Source organism: Lathyrus oleraceus, chromosome 2 (assembly GCF_024323335.1).
Source record: "Lathyrus oleraceus cultivar Zhongwan6 chromosome 2, CAAS_Psat_ZW6_1.0, whole genome shotgun sequence".
Lineage (NCBI taxonomy): Eukaryota > Viridiplantae > Streptophyta > Magnoliopsida > Fabales > Fabaceae > Lathyrus > Lathyrus oleraceus.
The window spans coordinates 147,831,683-147,852,680 of record NC_066580.1 but is presented as its reverse complement, the minus strand read 5'-3'; the positions used below and the strand labels follow the sequence as shown (position 1 = coordinate 147,852,680).

Below are 20,998 nucleotides of genomic sequence, written 5' to 3'. Positions count from 1 at the left end.
TGTACCTGCTATAAAAGGAAATTGGATTATGCAGGATTTTTCCAGATGTCAGACCCGATGTCATGACATCTTGTACACAAAACATTAAGTATGAATGTCTGGTGTTTTGTGATTGCACAATTAATGGCAATCATTGGTTGATTGAAGATATGGCTAGCTGGCGCATTCTTTCAGGGATTTCAACCAGATTTGTTTATTTTCCAAGGAGATCTTTACAGCTGATATGAAAAGATTTAATTGGAAAATATATTTAGGGTTTTCAAGTTGTCCAATGTTTCTATAAAAAGGGACTCAGAAAACCTGTTTGTACACACAACCAAGACTGAGCGAAATTTAGAGAGAGAGCTAGGGTTTGTGTCTGTAGGTCATTCAAGTCATCCATTGATGATTGAATTGGACTGATTTGTCTTCTTGATCAAAGCTTTGAAGCAAGATCAAGAGTGTGTCTTCTTGATTGAAACTGTGAAGTAAAATCAAGAGTTTGTAATTGAAAAGTATTTTCTTTTCACAAGGGATTGTTGTTTAAAATCACGGGTGTGTGATTGTAAGGGAAGTGAGTGGGTTCTCATATCTAAGAGTGCTTAGGTAGAAATTGCACGGGTAGAGATTAGGTGAGAAAGACTGTAACTTGGTGAAGTGTACGGATAGTCTTTGAACTAATTCTATTATAGTGAATTTCCTTCCTGGCTTGGTAGCCCCCAGACGTAGGTGAGTTGCACCGAACTGGGTTAACAATTGCTTGTGTTATTCGCTTTACCATTCTGTTTATTTTATCCAGTGTGTATTAGCAGATATTAGTGTCATGACATTACCTTCGACATCTTATATCTGATACCAGAATTTCAATTGGTATCAGAGCAGGCATCCTGCTCTGGTTCTGGGTGAGATCTAGGGGCTATACTTTCTGGTACAATGGAGAGAGATGGAGGATCTGTTCATAGGCCACCAATTTTGGATGGTTCTAACTATGACTATTGGAAACCTAGAATGGTAGCGTTTCTAAAATCCCTTGATAACAAGGCTTGGAAAGCAGTGCTAACAGGTTGGGTGCATCCTGTCATTACTAAAGAAGGAGAAGCCACCACTGAGAAGAAGCCTGAAGAACAATGGTCCAAGGAGGAGGATGATCTTGCTCTTGGAAACTCTAAAGCCTTGAATGCAATATTCAATGGGGTAGACAAGAATATTTTCAGGCTGATAAACAACTGTGAAGTGGCCAGAGATGCTTGGGACATTCTCAAGGTCACTCATGAAGGCACCTCTAGGGTAAAGATGTCTAGACTTCAGCTGCTCACCTCCAAGTTTGAAAACTTAAGGATGAAAGAAGATGAAAAAATTCATGAATTCCACATGAGTATCCTTGAGATAGCTAATGCTTCAGAAGCCCTGGGAGAGAAGATGACAGATGAAAAGTTGGTGAGAAAAATACTTAGGCCACTCCCTAAGAGATTTGCAATGAAGGTGACTGCCATAGAAGAGTCTCAAGACATCTCTAACATGAGGGTAGATGAGTTAATTGGCTCCCTCCAAACCTTTGAGATGGGATTGATTGAGGGAACTGAAAATAAAACCAAGAGCATTGCCTTTGTATCCAACACAGAAGAGGAAAAATGTCAAGATTTGGATAAAGAGTGGGCCAATGAAGTTGCAATGCTGGGGAGACAGTTTAACAGACTGTTAAAGAAAATGGATGTCAGATCCAAGGCAAATGTCAAGAACATCTCGTCCGACAACAATGCTGGAAGAAAAGCAAGAGCAGATGAGAAGCCCAAAGAAGGAAAAGAGGTTCAGTGCTATGAATGTGATGGGTATGGACACATCAGGTCTGAATGTGGAACCTACCTTAAGAAACAGAAGATGAGTCTTGCTGCCACATGGTCTGATGAGAGTGATACTGAAGAGGCTGCAAATCTTGTGACTGCTTTGACAAGAAGATGGGAATCTGAATCAAGTGATGGTGAGGTAACCTTTGAGGAATTGGCCTCTACCTACAAAGAGTTGTGTCAGAAAAGTGTTGAGCTGAACAAGCAGTCTTTAAATCAGGAGAAAGACATAACTCAACTTAAGAATGAGAAGGTAGAATTCTTGGAAACCATCTCCAAATTGAAAACAGAAGTTGTGGCTCTAAAGGTCAAGCTAGATGAAGATCAACGAGTTGAGAGTCAGAAGATAGTCCAACTGGAGAAAGAAAAACCAGAACATGTGGAAACCATCTTCAAGCTAAAGACTAAAGTTGTGCTCTTAAACTCAAAACTAGAAGAGACAACCAAGTATGTAAGGATGCTGAACAATTGATCAGATTCCTTAGACAAGATTCTTCTAACTGGACAAATCACAAGAGTCAAATCTGGATTAGGGTACCATAAAACTAAGGCTGAAAGTAGTTACACTGGCTGCAAACCTCAAGCTAAACCTAAATGCAGCAATAGTAAGAGCAGTTCCAAGATGTCACATCATATGTCACACCATCAGAAGAAAGAACAGCAGAAAGACAAACACCAAAGATGGAGATGTCATTACTATGGGAAATTTGGACACTCAAGGCCCTTCTGCTATCAGCTGTATGGTTACCCTACCCCCTTTCATCAGTATCATCAGAAGAGCAAACACCAAAGATGGAGATGTCAATACTGTGGGAAAGCTGGACACTCTAGGTCTTCCTGTTATAAGCTGTATGGTTATCCTAGCCATGTTCATCAACAGACTCACTATCAACCCAGACCCAAACATCACAGGCCTATCAACAAGAAGCAATGGGTTCCTAAGACTAATGTTACAAGTCTAATAGCTCACAAAGAAGAGTGGTATTTTGATAGTGGATGCTCTAGACACATGACTGGGAACTCAGACTTGATAACTGATCTTCACCCTCATGACTTAAGCTATGTAACCTTTGGTGATGGAGCTAAAGGTGAAATAAAGGGGATAGGCAAACTTGAGTGTCCTAGAGCTCCTAAACTTGACAATATTCTACTGGTCAAGGGCTTGACTTTAAATCTAATAAGCATCAGTCAACTAGGGGATCAAGGTCTGAATATCATCTTCACTAAAACTGAATGTCTGATTGTGACCAAAGACAGTGAAGTAATTATGAAAGGAATCAGGACCAACAACAACTGCTACATGTGGAGCTCTCAAATGGATAACCCCTCTAAGATGAGTACAGTTGCAAGAAGGATCATCAAGGGAAAGGAAAAGTGTCAAATAAGGGTGCTAATATCTAACCTCAAGGAAGAAAAGGTCATGATGGCCCAAACACCTAAACATATGACTGGTGGTATAAAGTCTGAAGGTAGTGAGAGCTTTGCTGGAACTGAGACACAAGGAACTATGTCTGTTGAAAACAACAATGCTCAACCAGGGTGGATGAAATTACTGAGAATTATCTACAATGTCACACTCGATGCTATGACATTGTACTATGACAACTTGACTGCAAAGGATTTGTATGATGAAAAGGGAAAATTAGGGGCTTGGTTTCTTGAGAAAATATGGCAATTAATGTGGAGTGGAAAAAGCAAGAAAAATATTGTCTGCCAAATGAAATGAAAAAGCCACATTAATAATGAATCATCTCCTAGTATTGGAAATAGCATCTATTTCATTTGCACACTCTGCCTGAACACAATTCTTTCCATCCTCATTAAACTTCTCAAAGAACCTCTGCTAGGGCAAAGAAAGTTTTCTCAAAAGTTCAACAACATGTCTCAACATCCGTCAACATCTAGTTCAAAATCCTTTCATACTAGAACTTCCTCCATGGAATTTTTAGAAGAAGAGTTGACAGACGCAACCCCTCTGCGTATGATACCAGGTGACGTTCCAGGCTCCCCTTCCATGGCTAGAGCTAAACAAGGCAACACTCCTGAAGAATCGCCTGAGAAAGAGGACATGCACTCTACTGATCACATCATAAACCTAGTTACTAGGATACTTAATGAAGAGCATGGAGTTAAGGACATTTTTACCCCTCTGTCCAGAAGGGACCCCTCACTGAGGTGGAAACCCAAGCTGAGAAAGATGATGACTCATCTAAAACAGAAAAGGAAGTAGCTGCTGAGGAACTATGTTCTCTTGGAAAAAACTTACCTAGTATGTCCCCTGATACTGCTCAGGACATTGAGGAAGAAGGGTCTGAGGAAGAAGATGACACGTTGGTCAATCTTGTGAAAACAAGTGTAGCTAATAGACTGAGAAAAAGGAAGAGTATGGCTGAGATAAGGACAGGTAGGAAAGAGAAAAGGGTTGCTGGTATAGGTCCCTCCAAGACTTGGAGTAAAGTAGAGGTCAGGAAGATGAAGAAAAGTGAGAGTTCTGAATCTGATAAGGATGTCGAATATGATGTCTCAGACATTCCCCCTGTTAAAAGGAAGCCTGTAAAGAAGTATCCGAACAAAGTGGCTGCTGTTCATCTTGACAATATCTCGTTTCACATGGAAGGTGGTGCTGCCAAATGGAAGTTTGTGACTCAAAGAAGGGTAGCAGTTGAAAGAGAATTGGGAAAAGAGGCAAGTGAAGTAAAGGAAGTCATGGAGTTAATTAAGACAACTGGTCTTGTGAAAACTGTGACTACTCTGCCTCAGTGCTATGAGGGGTTAGTCAAAGAATTCATTGTGAACATCCCTAAGGAGATATATGAAAGAAACAGCAGGGAGGGCTGCAAAGTTTTTGTAAGGGGTAAGTGTGTGAAACTTTCACCTACTATCATCAACAAGTTCCTAGGAAGAGGAACTAATGGAGGAGTAGATCTAGAGACCACAGACAATGAGGTCTGTAGAATTATTACAGCTGGCCAAGTTAAGGAATGGCCTAGTAGGAAACATCTATCAGCTAGTAAGCTCACTGTGAAGTATGCCATTCTGCATAAGATTGGTTCAGCAAATTGGGTACCTACTAATCACATATCTACCATCTCCATTACTCTTGGGAGGATCATTCATGCCATTGGAACTAAGATAAACTACAATTTTGGAAAGTTTGTGTTTGATCAAACCATCAAACATGCCTCCACCAATGCTGTAAAGTTGCCCATTGCATTCCCTTCTATCATTTGTGGCATCATCCTGAGTCAACAACCAGGAATCCTGAGTACAAGTGATATTCCAAGCAGGAGAAAGACCCCTATATCAATTCACTATAAGCTTTTTGAGGGTAGTCATGTCAATGATGTTGTTATGACATCTGCCAGAACGGAACCTGCATCTCAAGGGAGCCTAATTAATCAATTGAAAGATACCTGCAAGGAATTAGAGGAAGGTATGAAGGTGGCCAAGGCAAGAAAAGAAGCTTTGGAAGCCCTTATCTGTAGCCTTGAAAAGGAGGAGTTAGAAAAGGCTGGAAAGGATTCAGATGGAAAACCACAATCCAGTGGCAGCTCCAGAAGCTCTGAGGGTTCTGAAGATGAAGATAAAGGTGAAGGAGATACTTCTTCTTTTGATTAATTGTCCCTGGCTGTATTGAAGACTTGGAGGGGTGCTGGAAGGTGTCGTGGAAGCTGGGCTGCTGTTTGGAAGGCTGTTGTCTTGTTTGTTTTTGTATTTTGTGGCAGTCCTCTTGATGCCTGTTATGTAATAGTTAGGGCTCTTAATGAGTTCCTTGGATTTGTTCATTGTCTCAGCTTTTTTGCTGTGTATAATGATGGTTGTGTACTTCCTGAATATTATGTTTTAACATGCTTAATGTTATAACATCTGTTTTAACTTTCTCTGCTAGGCTAATAGACATTTATTTTGTCTGATTGGTCACCTTTGGTCAATTTTGACTAAAAAGGGGGAGAAGTGCTTGATATGGAAGTTGTATGTGGTTGATCAGAAGGGCAGCTATTATTGAAAGAGGTGCACAGGTGCTGTTGTTGTAGCAGATGTCAGTATGACATTCTGGCTGGTACATGTACTGGAGTTCAGTAGCTGTTTTTTGGTGAATGCACAGATTTAGGGGGAGAAGAAGTACCCTTGTGCACTGTGTATTTGTGTGTCTTACTAGTTGCATCCATAACTAGTAATTCTGTTGATTGTTGCACAAATTTAGGGGGAGGAGAAGTACCCTTGTGCATGTGTGTATTACTAGTAGCCATAGCTAGTAATTGTTTTTTTTGCTTCTGTTGTTGATTAAACTACTGTTATGTGGTTTAACTGCTGATAGTTTGCCTTGTGAAAAAAAAGGACAGATATATGTTTTAGCCAAAATTTGCAAAAGGGGGAGTTTGTTGATTCTAAGTGTTGGCAGCAATTTTGGTAAAACAAAGAGTGTTCACAAGATGTCATGTGTGATGTCTTAACATAAGATATCCTATGTACCTGTTGGAGTTAAAGAACATGTGCAAGCAGGATTGTTTCAGAATGCCACTTACTATGCTAAGGCGTCTGATATTGGATGTACCTGCTGGAGCTTAATTGGAAGACATGCTCATGCAGGATTGTTTCAGATGACATACACAATGTCATGATATCTGATATGGTTGTACCTGCTATAAAAGGAAATTGGATTATGCAGGATTTTTCCAGATGTCAGACCCGGTGTCATAACATCCTGTACACAGAACATTCAGTATGAAAGTCTGGTGTTTTGTGATTGCACAATTAATGGCAATCATTGGTTGATTGAAGATATGGCTAGCTGGCGCATTCTTTCAGGGATTTCAACCAGATTTGTTTATTTTCCAAGGAGATCTTTACAGCTGATATGAAAAGATTTGATTGGAAAATATATTTAGGGTTTTCAAGCTGTCCAATGTTTCTATAAAAAGGGACTCAGAAAACCTGTTTGTACACACAACCAAGACTGAGCGAAATTTAGAGAGAGAGCTAGGGTTTGTGTCTGTAGGTCATTCAAGTCATCCATTGATGATTGAATTGGACTGATTTGTCTTCTTGATCAAAGCTTTGAAGCAAGATCAAGAGTGTGTCTTCTTGATTGAAACTGTGAAGTAAAATCAAGAGTTTGTAATTGAAAAGTATTTTCTTTTCACAAGGGATTGTTGTTTAAAATCACGGGTGTGTGATTGTAAGGGAAGTGAGTGGGTTCTCATATCTAAGAGTGCTTAGGTAGAAATTGCACGGGTAGAGATTAGGTGAGAAAGACTATAACTTGGTGAAGTGTATGGATAGTCTTTGAACTAATTCTATTATAGTGAATTTCCTTCCTGGCTTGGTAGCCCCCAGACGTAGGTGAGTTGCACCGAACTGGGTTAACAATTGCTTATGTTATTCGCTTTACCATTCTGTTTATTTTATCCAGTGTGTATTAGCAGATATCAGTGTCGTGACATTACCTTCGAAATCTTATATCTGATACCAGAATTTCACAATGGATGAGGGGTAAGGAGGATGCCAAGGTGTGATCCCAATGTCAATGTATATGATGAGATTGCATGGGGGATCTTAGGGTCAAAATTGGGGTCTTACAGTTACCTTTGTTGCATCAAAGCTTACGAAATGTGATTTAACTCCATCAAATCTTAGGAAATGGCCACGTTATAGGTTAGTCTTCCCAATATATAATATAACTTCTTTCATGATTCAATAGTTTATGTTTCCAAAACTATTTACCTTAAGATGAGTGAATGTATAACCTAAGAAGGGAAATTTTATTGACATTTATAATATAAATTCTTTCGTGTTGTTTGTAGGATAATATGACCTAAGAAGTGAACTTAAGATGAGTATAATAGCTTTAGAAGTTAGCTTAATATGAGTGAATGTATAACCTAATAAGTGAATTATGTTGTTTATGTATCATAGTTTATGTTTCAATAGCTTTTTTCATGTTGTTTGTAGGATAATATGACATGTATAACTTCAGATGAGTGAACTTTCTGCTGGTTTATGGATTATAAAAGTGAACTTTCTGCATCTGTTATAATTGTAATGTCATGCTAATACATTTTGACTTTTAGGAAAGGTGAATTAAGAAAAAATACAAATGGTTTGTGTTGCTATGAAGAAAAAAAATATAAGGAGACGATGAAATGAAAGTGAAAGATGCAAACTTGTGTGAAAGACCTAGAATGACATCCATTCAAATTTAACATAACTTTTCAGCTTTCACTTCAGATTCATCATCCTTTCATTATGGATGCCATTATGAGATAAATATCTCATTTCTTCGTCTTTATTCTCCACGAATCTTTTCAATAAAAGGTACGTTCGTGAAACATTTTATGAGTTGATATGTTGTTGTTGTTCAAAATGTTTGCCTTGTTAAGGTTTGTTGATATTTTTGTTGATAGATTTTGATGTTTAGGTCTAATGCTTGTTGATATTCATTCAACACTTCCTTATTTACTAGTTCAATAAACTAGTACATAATGAAGTGTTGGTTGAAGAGTTATAAGCATTGTTATAACTTTCATTTCGTTCAACCAACATATAGAATATGAGTTTATTATGTCTTATATGGTTTGAGTGTTTTACCAATCCTTCACTGAATATATAACCTTTCAAATTGAACTATAAAATAATAATATTAAAAGTTAAGTTATATTAGGAAACAGATTACCCTGATCAAATTTTTTTGAGCTTTTTGCAGTTTGTTATCTATATTTTGCACTTTGGAAGTTATAATTTGATTCAATGTTTCTAGTTCTTAAGCCATCACCTTTTCCTCTACTAGTTATGTCAACAAAGTGATTAATAAATTACAGAATGAACTAGTAGAAAAGGAAGTGTTGGTTGAAGAATTAGAGGAATTGAAACAAATTTGAACCATTAGAGAGAGCGAGATACAAATAGTCGGCTAAAGAAAACTCGAAAAATATTGATTAGGGTAACTTGTTCTTTTAATATAACTTAATTTGTCATATTATTAATTTTTAGATCAGTTTGAAAGTTTATATGTTTAGTGAGCAGTGATGAAATAAGCATTCCACATAATTTATAATTAACTCATGTGAATATATCACAACGGTTGTAAAGCACAATTGTTGTTAAATGTTATGCGTTAAGAATTTCACTATAGTTGTTTAATGTAACCGTTGTGATAGGTTATGTGCTACATATTTTATAATTACAGTCGCACGATCGTGGTGAAAAGCATCATACTTACAACCACCCCTACCTCACCACGGTTGGTCAAGCGTGATGGTATCCCTTTTCCAACCGTGGTGAAATGACTTTTACGTAGTAATGCTTTCATCTATATATAAGGGTTTCCGAGATTTGAGAGAACTTTTTGCTTCTCTTAAGAATCAACTTCCACTTGAGAGCATTTTTTGTTCTTCTTCTCTAGGAGTATTTCTCTGAGTGATTGCTTTTTTTTTAACAAAGCTTCAACTCTCCCATTTGAACTTCGCTTTTCTCATCAGATCTTACTTCTCCAAGATACCCTTATTACCTTAAGCTTTTCCATATCTTCAATATTTTATTTATAATAGTCAATATTAACTATATCCCCACAATCTTGTCTAGAAATTATGGGAGTGAGATTCCTCTCCACTAGTTAGGGTATAAGTATCTTCTAATCCAATTCCTTCCCACTTAATCAATGATCAATCAACCCACATATTTGTATATGATGACTCTGATTCAGAGAAGCTCTCTAGATGCTCTTCGTATAAGGGAACTTTTTCCAATGATTCTTATTTCAACAACCTCTTCTCTAGTGAAAATGTAAAAGATGATCATGTAGTCACATTCATGCTCGTTTCCTCCCAAGCTGCAGGAACTTTGACTTTGCCTACCTTGTCGACTCTAGAAATGAAGGTTGTTATTCTGAATAGGGAGGATGCTAAAGATCATGTTAAGGCTTATCCAAAAGCCTATGGTCGATACCCAAGCGATGCCAACATCAAGGATTATCTATAACATGGGCCCCAACCAGATGGGGTTAGTTGGCTTAAACCCTTTGAGATCTTTAAGGTCAATAAGTTGTATTTGAGAAGGGTTGCATTGGTTTAACTGGCCAGCCCAAGAAAATACAATTGGGTGGACTCGAAGATTGTGGGAACTTCTTTCGTCTTAAGTGATCAGGAGATCGTAAGTGCGACAAACATCACGGTCGCTCGTCCTTCTGATTGGCTGTTTCTTCTAGTGGATCCAGAAAAAATGATATACAACACCTTTGGTCATTTTGTCCCTTTTTACGAGTTTCGATTCCCTAGGATAAGTATGTAATTTCCTCTGTCATAATTTAAGGTGGAACTATTGAAGTACCAAGAGGTTGCCCATCCTAGATTCAACCAAGTTATTGGGCTTGCCTAACTGTGTTTCAATTTTGGGCCGAGCATAGTTCTTGGATCCCCTCTTATCGTCTATTTTTCAATATGATCACATTAATACACACTTTTTAGTATAATATATGGGATCAGAGACTTATTGAGCTATGTTAACATGTTCCCTTATTCTGCAGTTTCTTTGAAGACTGGGAGATTATTTAGAGCACTTTGTGTTGGTGAGGCCCTGCACTCGGGATGCTCACTTAGAATTCTGATCTGGCACTACCAAATGTCCTCGCCCTTTTAATTAAGGGTAGGTTTCTAAAATACTGAGCTTTGCCTCATTCCCATCTTAATCCTTATTCGTATGGTGTCAAAATGGACTCTCTTATTGTTGAAGAAATCATGATGAAGAAGGATTTGGAGTTCTCAACTGGAGATGCAAGGTCTGTTGTGTATAGGTTTTCCAAGAGAAGGCGAAAATCCATGTCTCATCTTCAACTCTAGCTACCAGGATTGTTGAGCTTGAGTTTTATCTAGAGGTTGAGAAGAAGTATCATAAGGAAACATTTATTGCGGCCACTAAGGTGAAATCTCGTGCTGAAGAGACTGTGAAATCCCTTTGGGAGGAGAAGGTGTCACGGTGACCAGGGGGCTGAAATGAGGAAGAAGGTGGATGAATCCTTATATCAAATTATGACTAATGTATGTGGGGATTTGAATCAGGCGATTGGTCAGGTGAAAAAGTTTTGCCCAGGTGTCTCTCTCCCCCACTCATAGTTGAATCCGTTCAAGACTATTTGGGATGAGGGCTCTAGTGGACATCTGTGGTGCACTGTCTTAGAGTGAAGAGGCCTAACTTTCTTCTTTTACTCTGTTTTTTAATGTTAGCATGGCATTATATATATATATATATATATATATATATATATATATATATATATATATATATATATATATATGTGTGTGTGTGTGTGTGTGTGTGTGTGTGTGTGTGTGTATGTGTGTATGTGTGTGTGTGTGTGTGTGTGCGTGTGTGTGTGTGTGTGTGTGTGTGTGTGTGTGTGTGTGCGCGCGTGCGCTTCAAACCAATCGATGGTGTATGTTCTCGATGTATTCAAACTTGATTATCGTCTATGGACCTTTGACTTTGTTCTTCATTTATTATCTACTACAACCTAGTGTGTCTGCGAATACTATAGTCCTGATGGGCATCGTACACCAATAACAATTTTTTGTTGTTACCAGTTACGATCAAGAATAGCTAGCACCGTCCTTCAGCATCTCGAAGAACCATCCTCGACCAAAGGTAAGGTTCATCTTTCTGGCTAACGTATCTCAGAGCCTATGTTAGTCTCTAGAAATCCTCAAGTAATCTGTAGATCTCAGAGGAAAAAATAAAAAAGTGCAACACAGTTTAAAAGTCATATACTTAATATTTAGTGCTTTAATCATTAGAGAGTACAAATATGTATTCAATTGTAGCATTTATAAGGAAATGCCAGACACCCTTTAAAAGAGTATGTGAAGATTCTATTGAAATAAAAAAGGATTCGATGAACACATTAGAACAAGAGTCTAAGATACCAAATGATCCTTAAGAAAATATTCAAAATTTTCTCTCTAGTATTGTTAAATCTCTTGTTAATCTTTAAAAAAATTATTTATCCAAAAAAATTCTTAGACTTGAAAATTGGTGATGGAAATCCAACTCTGTTTTGAAATCTGAGTCATGCTCTATGTAAATACGGTTGGTATATTTGATATATTACATAAAATGTTGCATGTGTTAAAAGATGTCAAGAAATTCAAAAAGGAAGAATCCTTGCAAAAAGATTAAGTTCAAAATTCACAAAATAAAACAAAAAAACCTCTTAAGCAACTAATCAAAATCATATGATGAATCATAACGAGTGAATGAGGCACAACTTGTGCGTTATGACATATTATGAAGATGATGAAGTAAGTAAAACTATAAGGTATATTTCCTTTCACGAATTATATTCTACATGCGAGGATCTCAATAAATAACTTGATATATTAGAGAAGTATCGTAGATCAACACAAACGATATTTCAGACATAAATCTTTACATATTGGAAATATAAATAGTCACTTTCAATTCTTCGGTAAACACACAAATGCAAACATTTTGAGAACCTAAAGCCTTTTTATATCATTCATTTTCTCCAATACAATCAACTACTTGAATGATTCATTACAAAATGTTGTATTTAACTTTAAGAGTAGACGACTTTGTTCCTCCAAATCTTTGTAGAATTTCAATTGAAGTGGTAGTCATGCGAGCAATTATGGACCAGTACTCACCAGACTCAGGTTGACATTTTAGGTACAATTCTGGACAATCATATAGGTACAAATGTTTAAGGGTAGTGAGGTGATGGAAGTCTCTTGGAAGACTCGCCAATTTAGGGCAGCCAGAAATCCAAAGCCTCTTAAGACGAGTCATTGTTGTTAGACACTCTGGAAGTGTCATAAGATCGGGAAGTCCAGAAATTTGTAAAGTCTCTAAAGTATCTACAACACCTTCAATCCAACTAGGAATTGTTAAAAACCCTGTAAATCTTGCTATATATAAATGGTTCATCATCAATTTTTGGATTGGGATTTCGTTGCACAATGATAAACTAACCATCTGACACTCTGAAACTACTAGAGTTTGTAATTTAGGAAATATAAAAAGAGGTAAGGACTCTAGACTACCACATGATTCAACGATCAATGTTTCAATAGAAGTGAGTTGTTGTGTATCGTTGAATAGAAACTTCATATTGCCGCACTTATAGAAAACCAAAACTTGAAGATTGTTCAATTTTGCAAATAATGTGAGTGGCATAATTGATTGCTTTGTTGTTATAAACAATTCCCGAAGGCTAATCAACCCCCCTAACCATTGAGGCAATGTTTCAAGCTCCACGCATCCGGTGAGTTTCAAGACTTGCAAATTATGGAGTTTGCAAATAGAATGAAAAAGTCTTGTAATTTTGATATTATAAGAAAGGTCAAGAAATCGCAAGTGCTTCAATTTAGAAAAGGAATTAGGCAGAGTCTCAAAGGAAGAATATCTTAAATCTAAATATCGTAAGTATTTGTATCTTGATATCCATGTATCCAACAAAGTTCTCTTGTCAAGGCCCTTTCCTTTGATGGGAAATAATATAGTTCTCAAATTTCTGGACTTGGGGAACAAAGCAGTGTCTATTGAGTTATATTCAACAACGGATAAGTGTCTTACACATTCAGGTGTATTCTTAGTAAGCGAGTCTAGTGCTACACACTCATTTTTCGCAACATATCGAGCAAGATCATGTATCAAATCATGTACTTTGAATGTGCCAAAATAGCCTAAGATTTTAAAATCTTGAAGAAATGATCTAGAATTTTTGGTATGATGATTATGTTTGATGTGTTGAATGCTCATGATTGTTTCCAGAATTGTTTGAGTCATTTCTGTTTTGATGTGGAATTTTTATTCATGATGATCATTTGTGAGCTTTGAATTGGCCTTTACCTTCTCTTGCACATGAAATGAACATGCTTGATGATCTTGATTTGGTCCTTTTTAGGACATGTTCATGATTGATTAAAGTTGCTTTGTGTTGAGTATTAGCTTCTGTTTTGCATTTTTTCCCCACTTTTGACCCTAGGCTTTGACCTAGTGGTTTGAACTCACATTTGAGTTGTGCATTTCAGGTTCAAGCTTCTAGTCTTGATGGATGATATTGATCTCATAAATTCAGATGCAAAATGATGTGTTCCACTAACATTTGCTGTTTTGTAGGTTCTTTGAATGATGAAACAATTTGAGTTGCTTGCCTCCTAGGCCTTGTACTGTTTGCTTGTCTGTGAATAGTTTGTCTGAATACTATACTGATTGTTTGGTTGTTTACACAGGTACTTTAGCCGCTTTAACTCATTATTTGAGTTGCTTTGCTTTGCTTGTGGTTGGCATACCACTTAGGTAACTTCCTTAACTTCATGTAGTCTGGAAGACCTGTCATGTTATTTTGGCAGGCACCTGTCTGAAGCCCTCCTTAAGAGGCAATGTTTGTGGTTGTTTATCTTTGTGCCTTGTACATTCAAAGACCTCATAAGTGAAGAGGCATTGGCAGATAAAAGGGATGTGCAATCCATCCCCTGCTATTCAGTTGTGTCATTCATCTTGCTCACACCATGTGTTGATGCACTTTGAATAAAAACCCAAAATCGTGTTGTGTCAGTCATTGTGGAATAGAGTCCCACATTCTGGACTCCCACGCTTTCATTGATTAAAGCTCTCCCAGGCCAGGGATAAGAGCTGTGAGGTCTTACCCTCACTTCCCATTTCATCTGCTTCACCCTAACTCTCAATGTTAGGGTTAAGAGCTAACAACACCCTTTTCCAGATGGTTTGTTTGTCGAGGTTGATTTGACCCCTTGACTAAAGCCTAGCCTTGTATGAGCCACTTGTTTGCATATAATGTGTGTGCTTGCTCTCTTGTGCTTGTGTTTGCTTGTGTGTTGTGTAGGATAGCTTGCTCCCTGTGCAAGTTAGGATCAGAGACCTCAACATAGGGATCGTATGCATGACAACTTCTAGTCTCGAGTCGTAGTCTCCCTAGTAGCTTGTTATCTCCCTTGTCTCTGGTTAGGATAGAAGTTCTTTCCCTGTTTAGGGGAACTACGTCGCCCTGATCCTCATACCAGATGAGGTACGTAGGCAGGAGATGAGCTGATCTCTCCGGGCGCCCTTTTTCTTTTTCAACCCCTTGTGTGTGGTTGTTTGTTTGGAGTCTGACATAAGTCCAGCGATTGGCAGTCGGTTTCCTGTGTCTTGTTTGTTTGTTGGAGTCTGACATAAGTCCAGCGATTGGCAGTCGGTTTCCTGTGTCTTGTGTGTGTGCGGAGTCTGACGTAAGCCCAGCGATTGGCAGTCGGTTTCCTGTGTGTGTGTGGTTGTTTGTTTGGAGTCTGACGTAAGTCCAGCGATTGGCAGTCGGTTTCTTGTGTGTGGTTGTTTGTGTGGAGTCTGACGTAAGTCCAGCGATTGGCAGTCGGTTTCCCTGTTTGTGTTTTGTTTGGCGTGCGTTAGTCGAGCTACGAGTGCTCTGATTCTTCTCTGATTAGAGAAGATACGTATGCATAGGATGCGATATCCTAGCGAGCACATTCCCCGTATCCCTTCTCCCGTCTTCTTCCATCTGTGTTTTATTCCAGTTTTGTGCAGTTTCTGAGCAGTCCTTTTAGCAACCTTTCTTCTATTCTTTCTGAGCGTGGATCCCGTCGAGTACGACGGATGCGTAGGGGTGCTAATACCTTCCCTTCGCATAACCGACTCCCGATCCTATCGATCTCTGGTCGCGAGACCATGTCCTTTCCAGGTTTACTTCGAGCGTTTCCTTTCCCTCCTTTGGGATAAATAACGCACGGTGGCGGCTCTGTGTCTTTTCCCGCCGGTTTTTCGCGTAATGCGACACATATTATGAAGATGATGAAGTAAGTAAAACTATAAGGTATATTTCCTTTCACGAATTATATTCTACATGCAAGGATCTCAATAAATAAATTGATATATTAGAGAAGTATCGTAGATCAACACAAATGATATTTCAGACATAAATCTTTACATATTGGAAATATAAATAGTCACTTTCAATTCTTCGGTAAACATACAAATGCAAACATTTTGAGAATTTAAAGCCTTTTTATATCATTCATTTTCTCCAATACAATCAACTACTTGAATGATTCATTACAAAATGTTGTATTTAACTTTAAGAGTAGACGACTTTGTTACTCCAACTCTCTGTAGAATTTCAATTGAAGTGGTAGTCATGCGAGCAATTATGGACCAGTACTCACCAGACTCAGGTTGACATTTTAGGTACAATTCTGGACAATCATATATGTACAAATGTTTAAGGGTAGTGAGGTGATGGAAGTCTCTTGGAAGACTCGCCAATTTAGGGCAGCCAGAAATCCAAAGCCTCTTAAGACGAGTCATTGTTGTTAGACACTCTGGAAGTGTCATAAGATCGGGAAGTCCAGAAATTTGTAAAGTCTCTAAAGTATCTACAACACCTTCAATCCAACTAGGAATTGTTAAAAACCCTGTAAATCTTGCTATATATAAATGGTTCATCATCAATTTTTGGATTGGGATTTCGTTGCACAATGATAAATTAACCATCTGACACTCTGAAACTACTAGAGTTTGTAATTTAGGAAATATAAAAAGAGGTAAGGACTCTAGACTACCACATGATTCAACGATCAATGTTTCAATAGAAGTGAGTTGTTGTGTATCGTTGAATAGAAACTTCATATTGTCGCACTTATAGAAAACCAAAACTTGAAGATTGTTCAATTTTGCAAATAATGTGAGTGGCATAATTGATTGCTTTGTTGTTATAAACAATTCCCGAAGGCTAATCAACCCCCCTAACCATTGAGGCAATGTTTCAAGCTCCACGCATCCGGTGAGTTTCAAGACTTGCAAATTATGGAGTTTGCAAATAGAATGAGAAAGTCTTGTAATTTTGATATTATAAGAAAGGTCAAGAAATCGCAAGTGCTTCAATTTAGAAAAGGAATTAGGCAGAGTCTCAAAGGAAGAATATCTTAAATCTAAATATCGTAAGTATTTGTATCTTGATATCCATGTATCCAACAAAGTTCTCTTGTCAAGGCCCTTTCCTTTGATGGGAAATAATATAGTTCTCAAATTTCTGGACTTGGGGAACAAAGCAGTGTCTATTGAATTATATTCAACAACGGATAAGTGTCTTACACATTCAGGTATATTCTTAGTAAGCGAGTCTAGTGCTACACACTCATTTTTCGCAACATATCGAGCAAGATCATGTATCAAATCATGTACTTTGAATGTGCCAAAATAGCCTAAGATTTTAAAATCTTGAAGAAATGATCTAGAATTTAACTCGTCGATATATTCTCTTGCAATATCCATCAATTGTTCACTTCCATTTCGAGACTGAACTAATCTAAGAGCCACCCAGAGCCTAGTTATATCATTCCTAAAGAAGGTATAATCTTTGGGATAAAGAGAAAAGTAAACAAAACATTGTCTCAAATAGGATGGCATTTGATCATAGCTTAACTTTAGGGCAGGTAAAATATCATCTCTTCTTTGTTCTATGTTCCATATCTCAGAATCTCTCACAAATATCCACTTATTTAAATCATATTTTGAGAACAGTGAACTTCCTAATGTTTTGACAGCAAGTGGAATCCCTGCACATTTTTTCACAATTTCTTTTCCAATTTCCACAAGATCTGGATACTTAATTACTTCATCTTCCTTAAATGCCCATTTGACAAACAAAGATAAACAATCATCTTGAGAAAGTCCTTTTAAAACATAAGAGGGAAGTGTACCTGTCATTGAAGCAATTGAGTTGCTACGTGTTGTCACTATGATATGGCTTCCTGTTGCACCAACTTTTATCAAATCTATCAACTCAATCCACTTTGCACGATCATCATTCCATATATCATCCAGCACGAGCAAAAACTTCTTGCCGGAAAGTTCATGTCTAAGACGACTTTGTAACTGCTCAATATCTAAGTTGTTGATGTTTTCTTTGTGAGCAAGAGTAAAACTCAGTGCAGCTGAAGCTGGAGTGAAAATGGAAGCAGAAGCAGCATTGATGATTTTGATAATTATCAATTTGATGTCAAAATCATCCAAGTGAGAGATACAAGCCCACATCTTCAACTGAAAAACTTCATCCATCCTCTTATCATTAAACACCAACTTTGCAAGTGTGGTCTTTCCCAAGCCTCCAATTCCTACTATGGGAATAACACACAAACTTCTATCACCATCACCATCACCGCGACCATGCGGTTGCCTCAAAAGCTTGATGATTTCTTCCCTATCATTCTCCCTCCCAATTACACTTGAAACATCAACATGAGAATGAGTCAATTCTCTCCTTTGCAAAACAAATTCAGTACCAATATCAATTTTTGCTAGACCAAACTTGGTCCCGTCCGCTGCTACCTTATCCAATCTTTCTCTAATCTCTTTTATTTGGCGTGCCATCATAGGACGGAAAACAAGTGAGTTAGAGGAAGAAAAGAAGTGGCGTACCTTCGCCCGAGTGCTGTTAGAAGCTTCGGCAACTTGCTTCCTCTTGTGTTGGAACTCAAATCCATCAAATACATCTTCAGCATCAGAGCAGATGTTTTTAATCTGTCTCATCCATTCACGCAGCCCTTGCTTTTGGTCCTTCTTACACTCAGCATCCAGTAGCAGACCATTGACGATTAACAAAGTGTCTTTGATCTCTTGTAGATCTTTATACACACCATAGACTCGTGAAACTTCTTCATAAGCATAAGAAGCAAGCTTTCCTAGAAGTGAATTAGCGATATCGAAGACAAATGATTCTGCCATGTTAATATAAATTGGAAAATAGCAGAAATAAAAGTATGTAGTTATAGTAATAGTTTCTTCAGATACATGTTCATATATACATTTTGCAAGACTGTGATACCATGTGTACAATAAAAAATTAATGTGCATACAGGTTAGTCATATTGGACTTTTGACTGATGTGCTTGCTTTGCTGTGTTGATTATGAAAGATAGCTTGAAAAATGCAGACTTTGTTTGCTGTCCTTTATTTAATTGCTAAATGAGGCTTCCTAGTAGGTCATATGCTTTAGGTTCATATAGACAGTTTATTTGGGGAAGGCTAATTCTATCAAGGTCAACGAGTTTGATGATCTCAGAAATATATCCAATTGAAGAATGCTTGCACTACAATTTTGAAGATATCATTTCTAATGACAAAGAGATATTTTATAGTCTCTTATACTTATCTCAAGTTTTATAATAATCCCTTAACTAAAGAACAAGATTTATATAGATTCTTTAACTAAAAAAAATATATTTATTTGAAATTTTTACCCAAATACCTCATTTAAAAAAAAAATCCAAAATAATTTAGTTTTCAAATTCTTTTTCAAACTATCCCAGTTTCAAAAAAAAAACGTAAAGCATAAGCGCCAGATCAATTGGTGTCTACCCTTAAACTTTAAGTGGGAGCGCCAATTGGATTGACTATAGCACATGTTGTTGTCAATCCAATTGGCGCCCATATGTAATTTGGAAGAGGAGGCGCCAATTGGTCTGACACCCTAGTGTAATGTGATTTTTTTTTTATAAATATATGTGTTGTGTGATTCATTTTTTCACATCTCATTTCGTCATATTGCAAACATGTTTGGTGTTCGTCGTCGCTATAGAAAAATGATTTATTCGAGAGACAAGTCTCCGATGTTGATGCTCTTCTGGAACATCTATAGTTTCTATCAATTGAAGAGGGAGTTGGTTCGTTGGTTAGATGGAAAAATACCAGAAGGGGAAAAAATTAGAAGTATTGAGAGACTCGATAGTATATTTGGTTGAGTGGGAGTAAACACTGATAAGGATGCTAGGGAAATGATGTTTGAACGATATGACATCAGTTTGATTGTTGTAATCAGTTATAAATGTTCTGTTTTAAGTTTGCTCATGTTGTAGTGATGTTTGTTGTTAACCTTGTTGTAAAAAAAGATAGTGATGTATAAAAATGCAAGGTTACAAAAACTGAAAGGAGATACTAAATTATGATGCAAATGTTGCTCCTAGATTGGGATATTTGTTTTTATTGGGTCCTGGTTGATGACATATACTACATAATCTTATCATTTTATCAGTCGTATCCATTTCTGTTCTAATACGCATGCTGTTTGGCCTTCCTTTTTTCTTTCTTCGCATCTCATCGTTGTGCCAAACTATGTCACCTTCATATGAAGGTCAGTATTCCTCCATTGGTAGCACTGAGAAGCTTTTGTTATACACATTCATGATGGTAATGGCCTTGTAAACATCAGATAAATGGTTGTAAGTGTCCTGACGAGTATGAGCGCATGCTGCAATGACATGGGAGCAAGGAATACGAAACGCCTGAAACTTTCCATAATCGCACCAACTTCTGTTTAGTTTGACAACATATGATAAATTTGGCCTCCCCTCATTGTGGTCCATTGTTTTCCGTACACTGAAATTTTGTCTATGACGGTCAAAGACTGTAACCGCGTGTGTGCTAACTTTGATGTTTTTCTCTTTCATCACTTTCATACAACATTCACTGAATATTTGACCCGCCATTAACACTGCACGTCATCTTTCACCTCTGATTGCAAAGGTAGAAGCCAACCTAAAATATGTTGTTCTGACCAAAGTGGTTATTGGTAGATTTCTAATGCCTTTGAATACGCAGTTCATGCATTGCACAAGGTTTGTTGTCATGTGGCCCTATCGACAACCTTGCCAAATGCATTTGTCCACTGCTCTACTGGTATGTTATCCACCCATCTTACATCTGCATTAGACAATCTAATTTCATCACGGTAATGTTGAAATGACGGTTGAGTTAGAGCATATCCTACATTCACGATTTTTTGCGAAGGTTCTTATCTTTGATTGCACGCATGAATTTTTATGCGATATGTCTAATGCAATAGACATGGGTAAAAGAAGGATTATGGCATCCGTTATCATGGTTATTGTAAGCACTCTCAATGACAACATGTCTATCTGAAATCAAACCGAGATTGGTTTGTGGAGCGACATGTGTTCTGAGATGTCGAAGGAAGAAACCCCAACCACCGACAATTTCACCTCCAACCAGAGCAAAGGCAATGGGAAAGAAATTATTGTTGTCATCTTGTGCAATAGCCATAAGCAAAGTACCTTTGTATTTGTCGTATAACCATGTTCCATCAATTTGAATAATAGGTTTGCAAAACGCAAAACCTTTGATGCACAGTTCAC

At 37.5% G+C, this 20,998-nt stretch overlaps 1 protein-coding gene across 1 annotated transcript; it reads right to left on the bottom strand.

Annotated features, from left to right (window-relative positions):
* Positions 1 to 15,877: 15,877 nt before the first annotated feature.
* On the bottom strand, positions 15,878 to 18,804 carry LOC127118588 (putative disease resistance protein RGA3). The gene has a single exon (XM_051048804.1). The coding sequence runs from the start codon at positions 18,699 to 18,701 to the stop codon at positions 15,903 to 15,905; it is 2,799 nt and encodes a 932-aa protein (XP_050904761.1). The 5' UTR covers positions 18,702 to 18,804; the 3' UTR covers positions 15,878 to 15,902.
* Between the last annotated feature and the right edge of the window lie 2,194 nt (positions 18,805 to 20,998).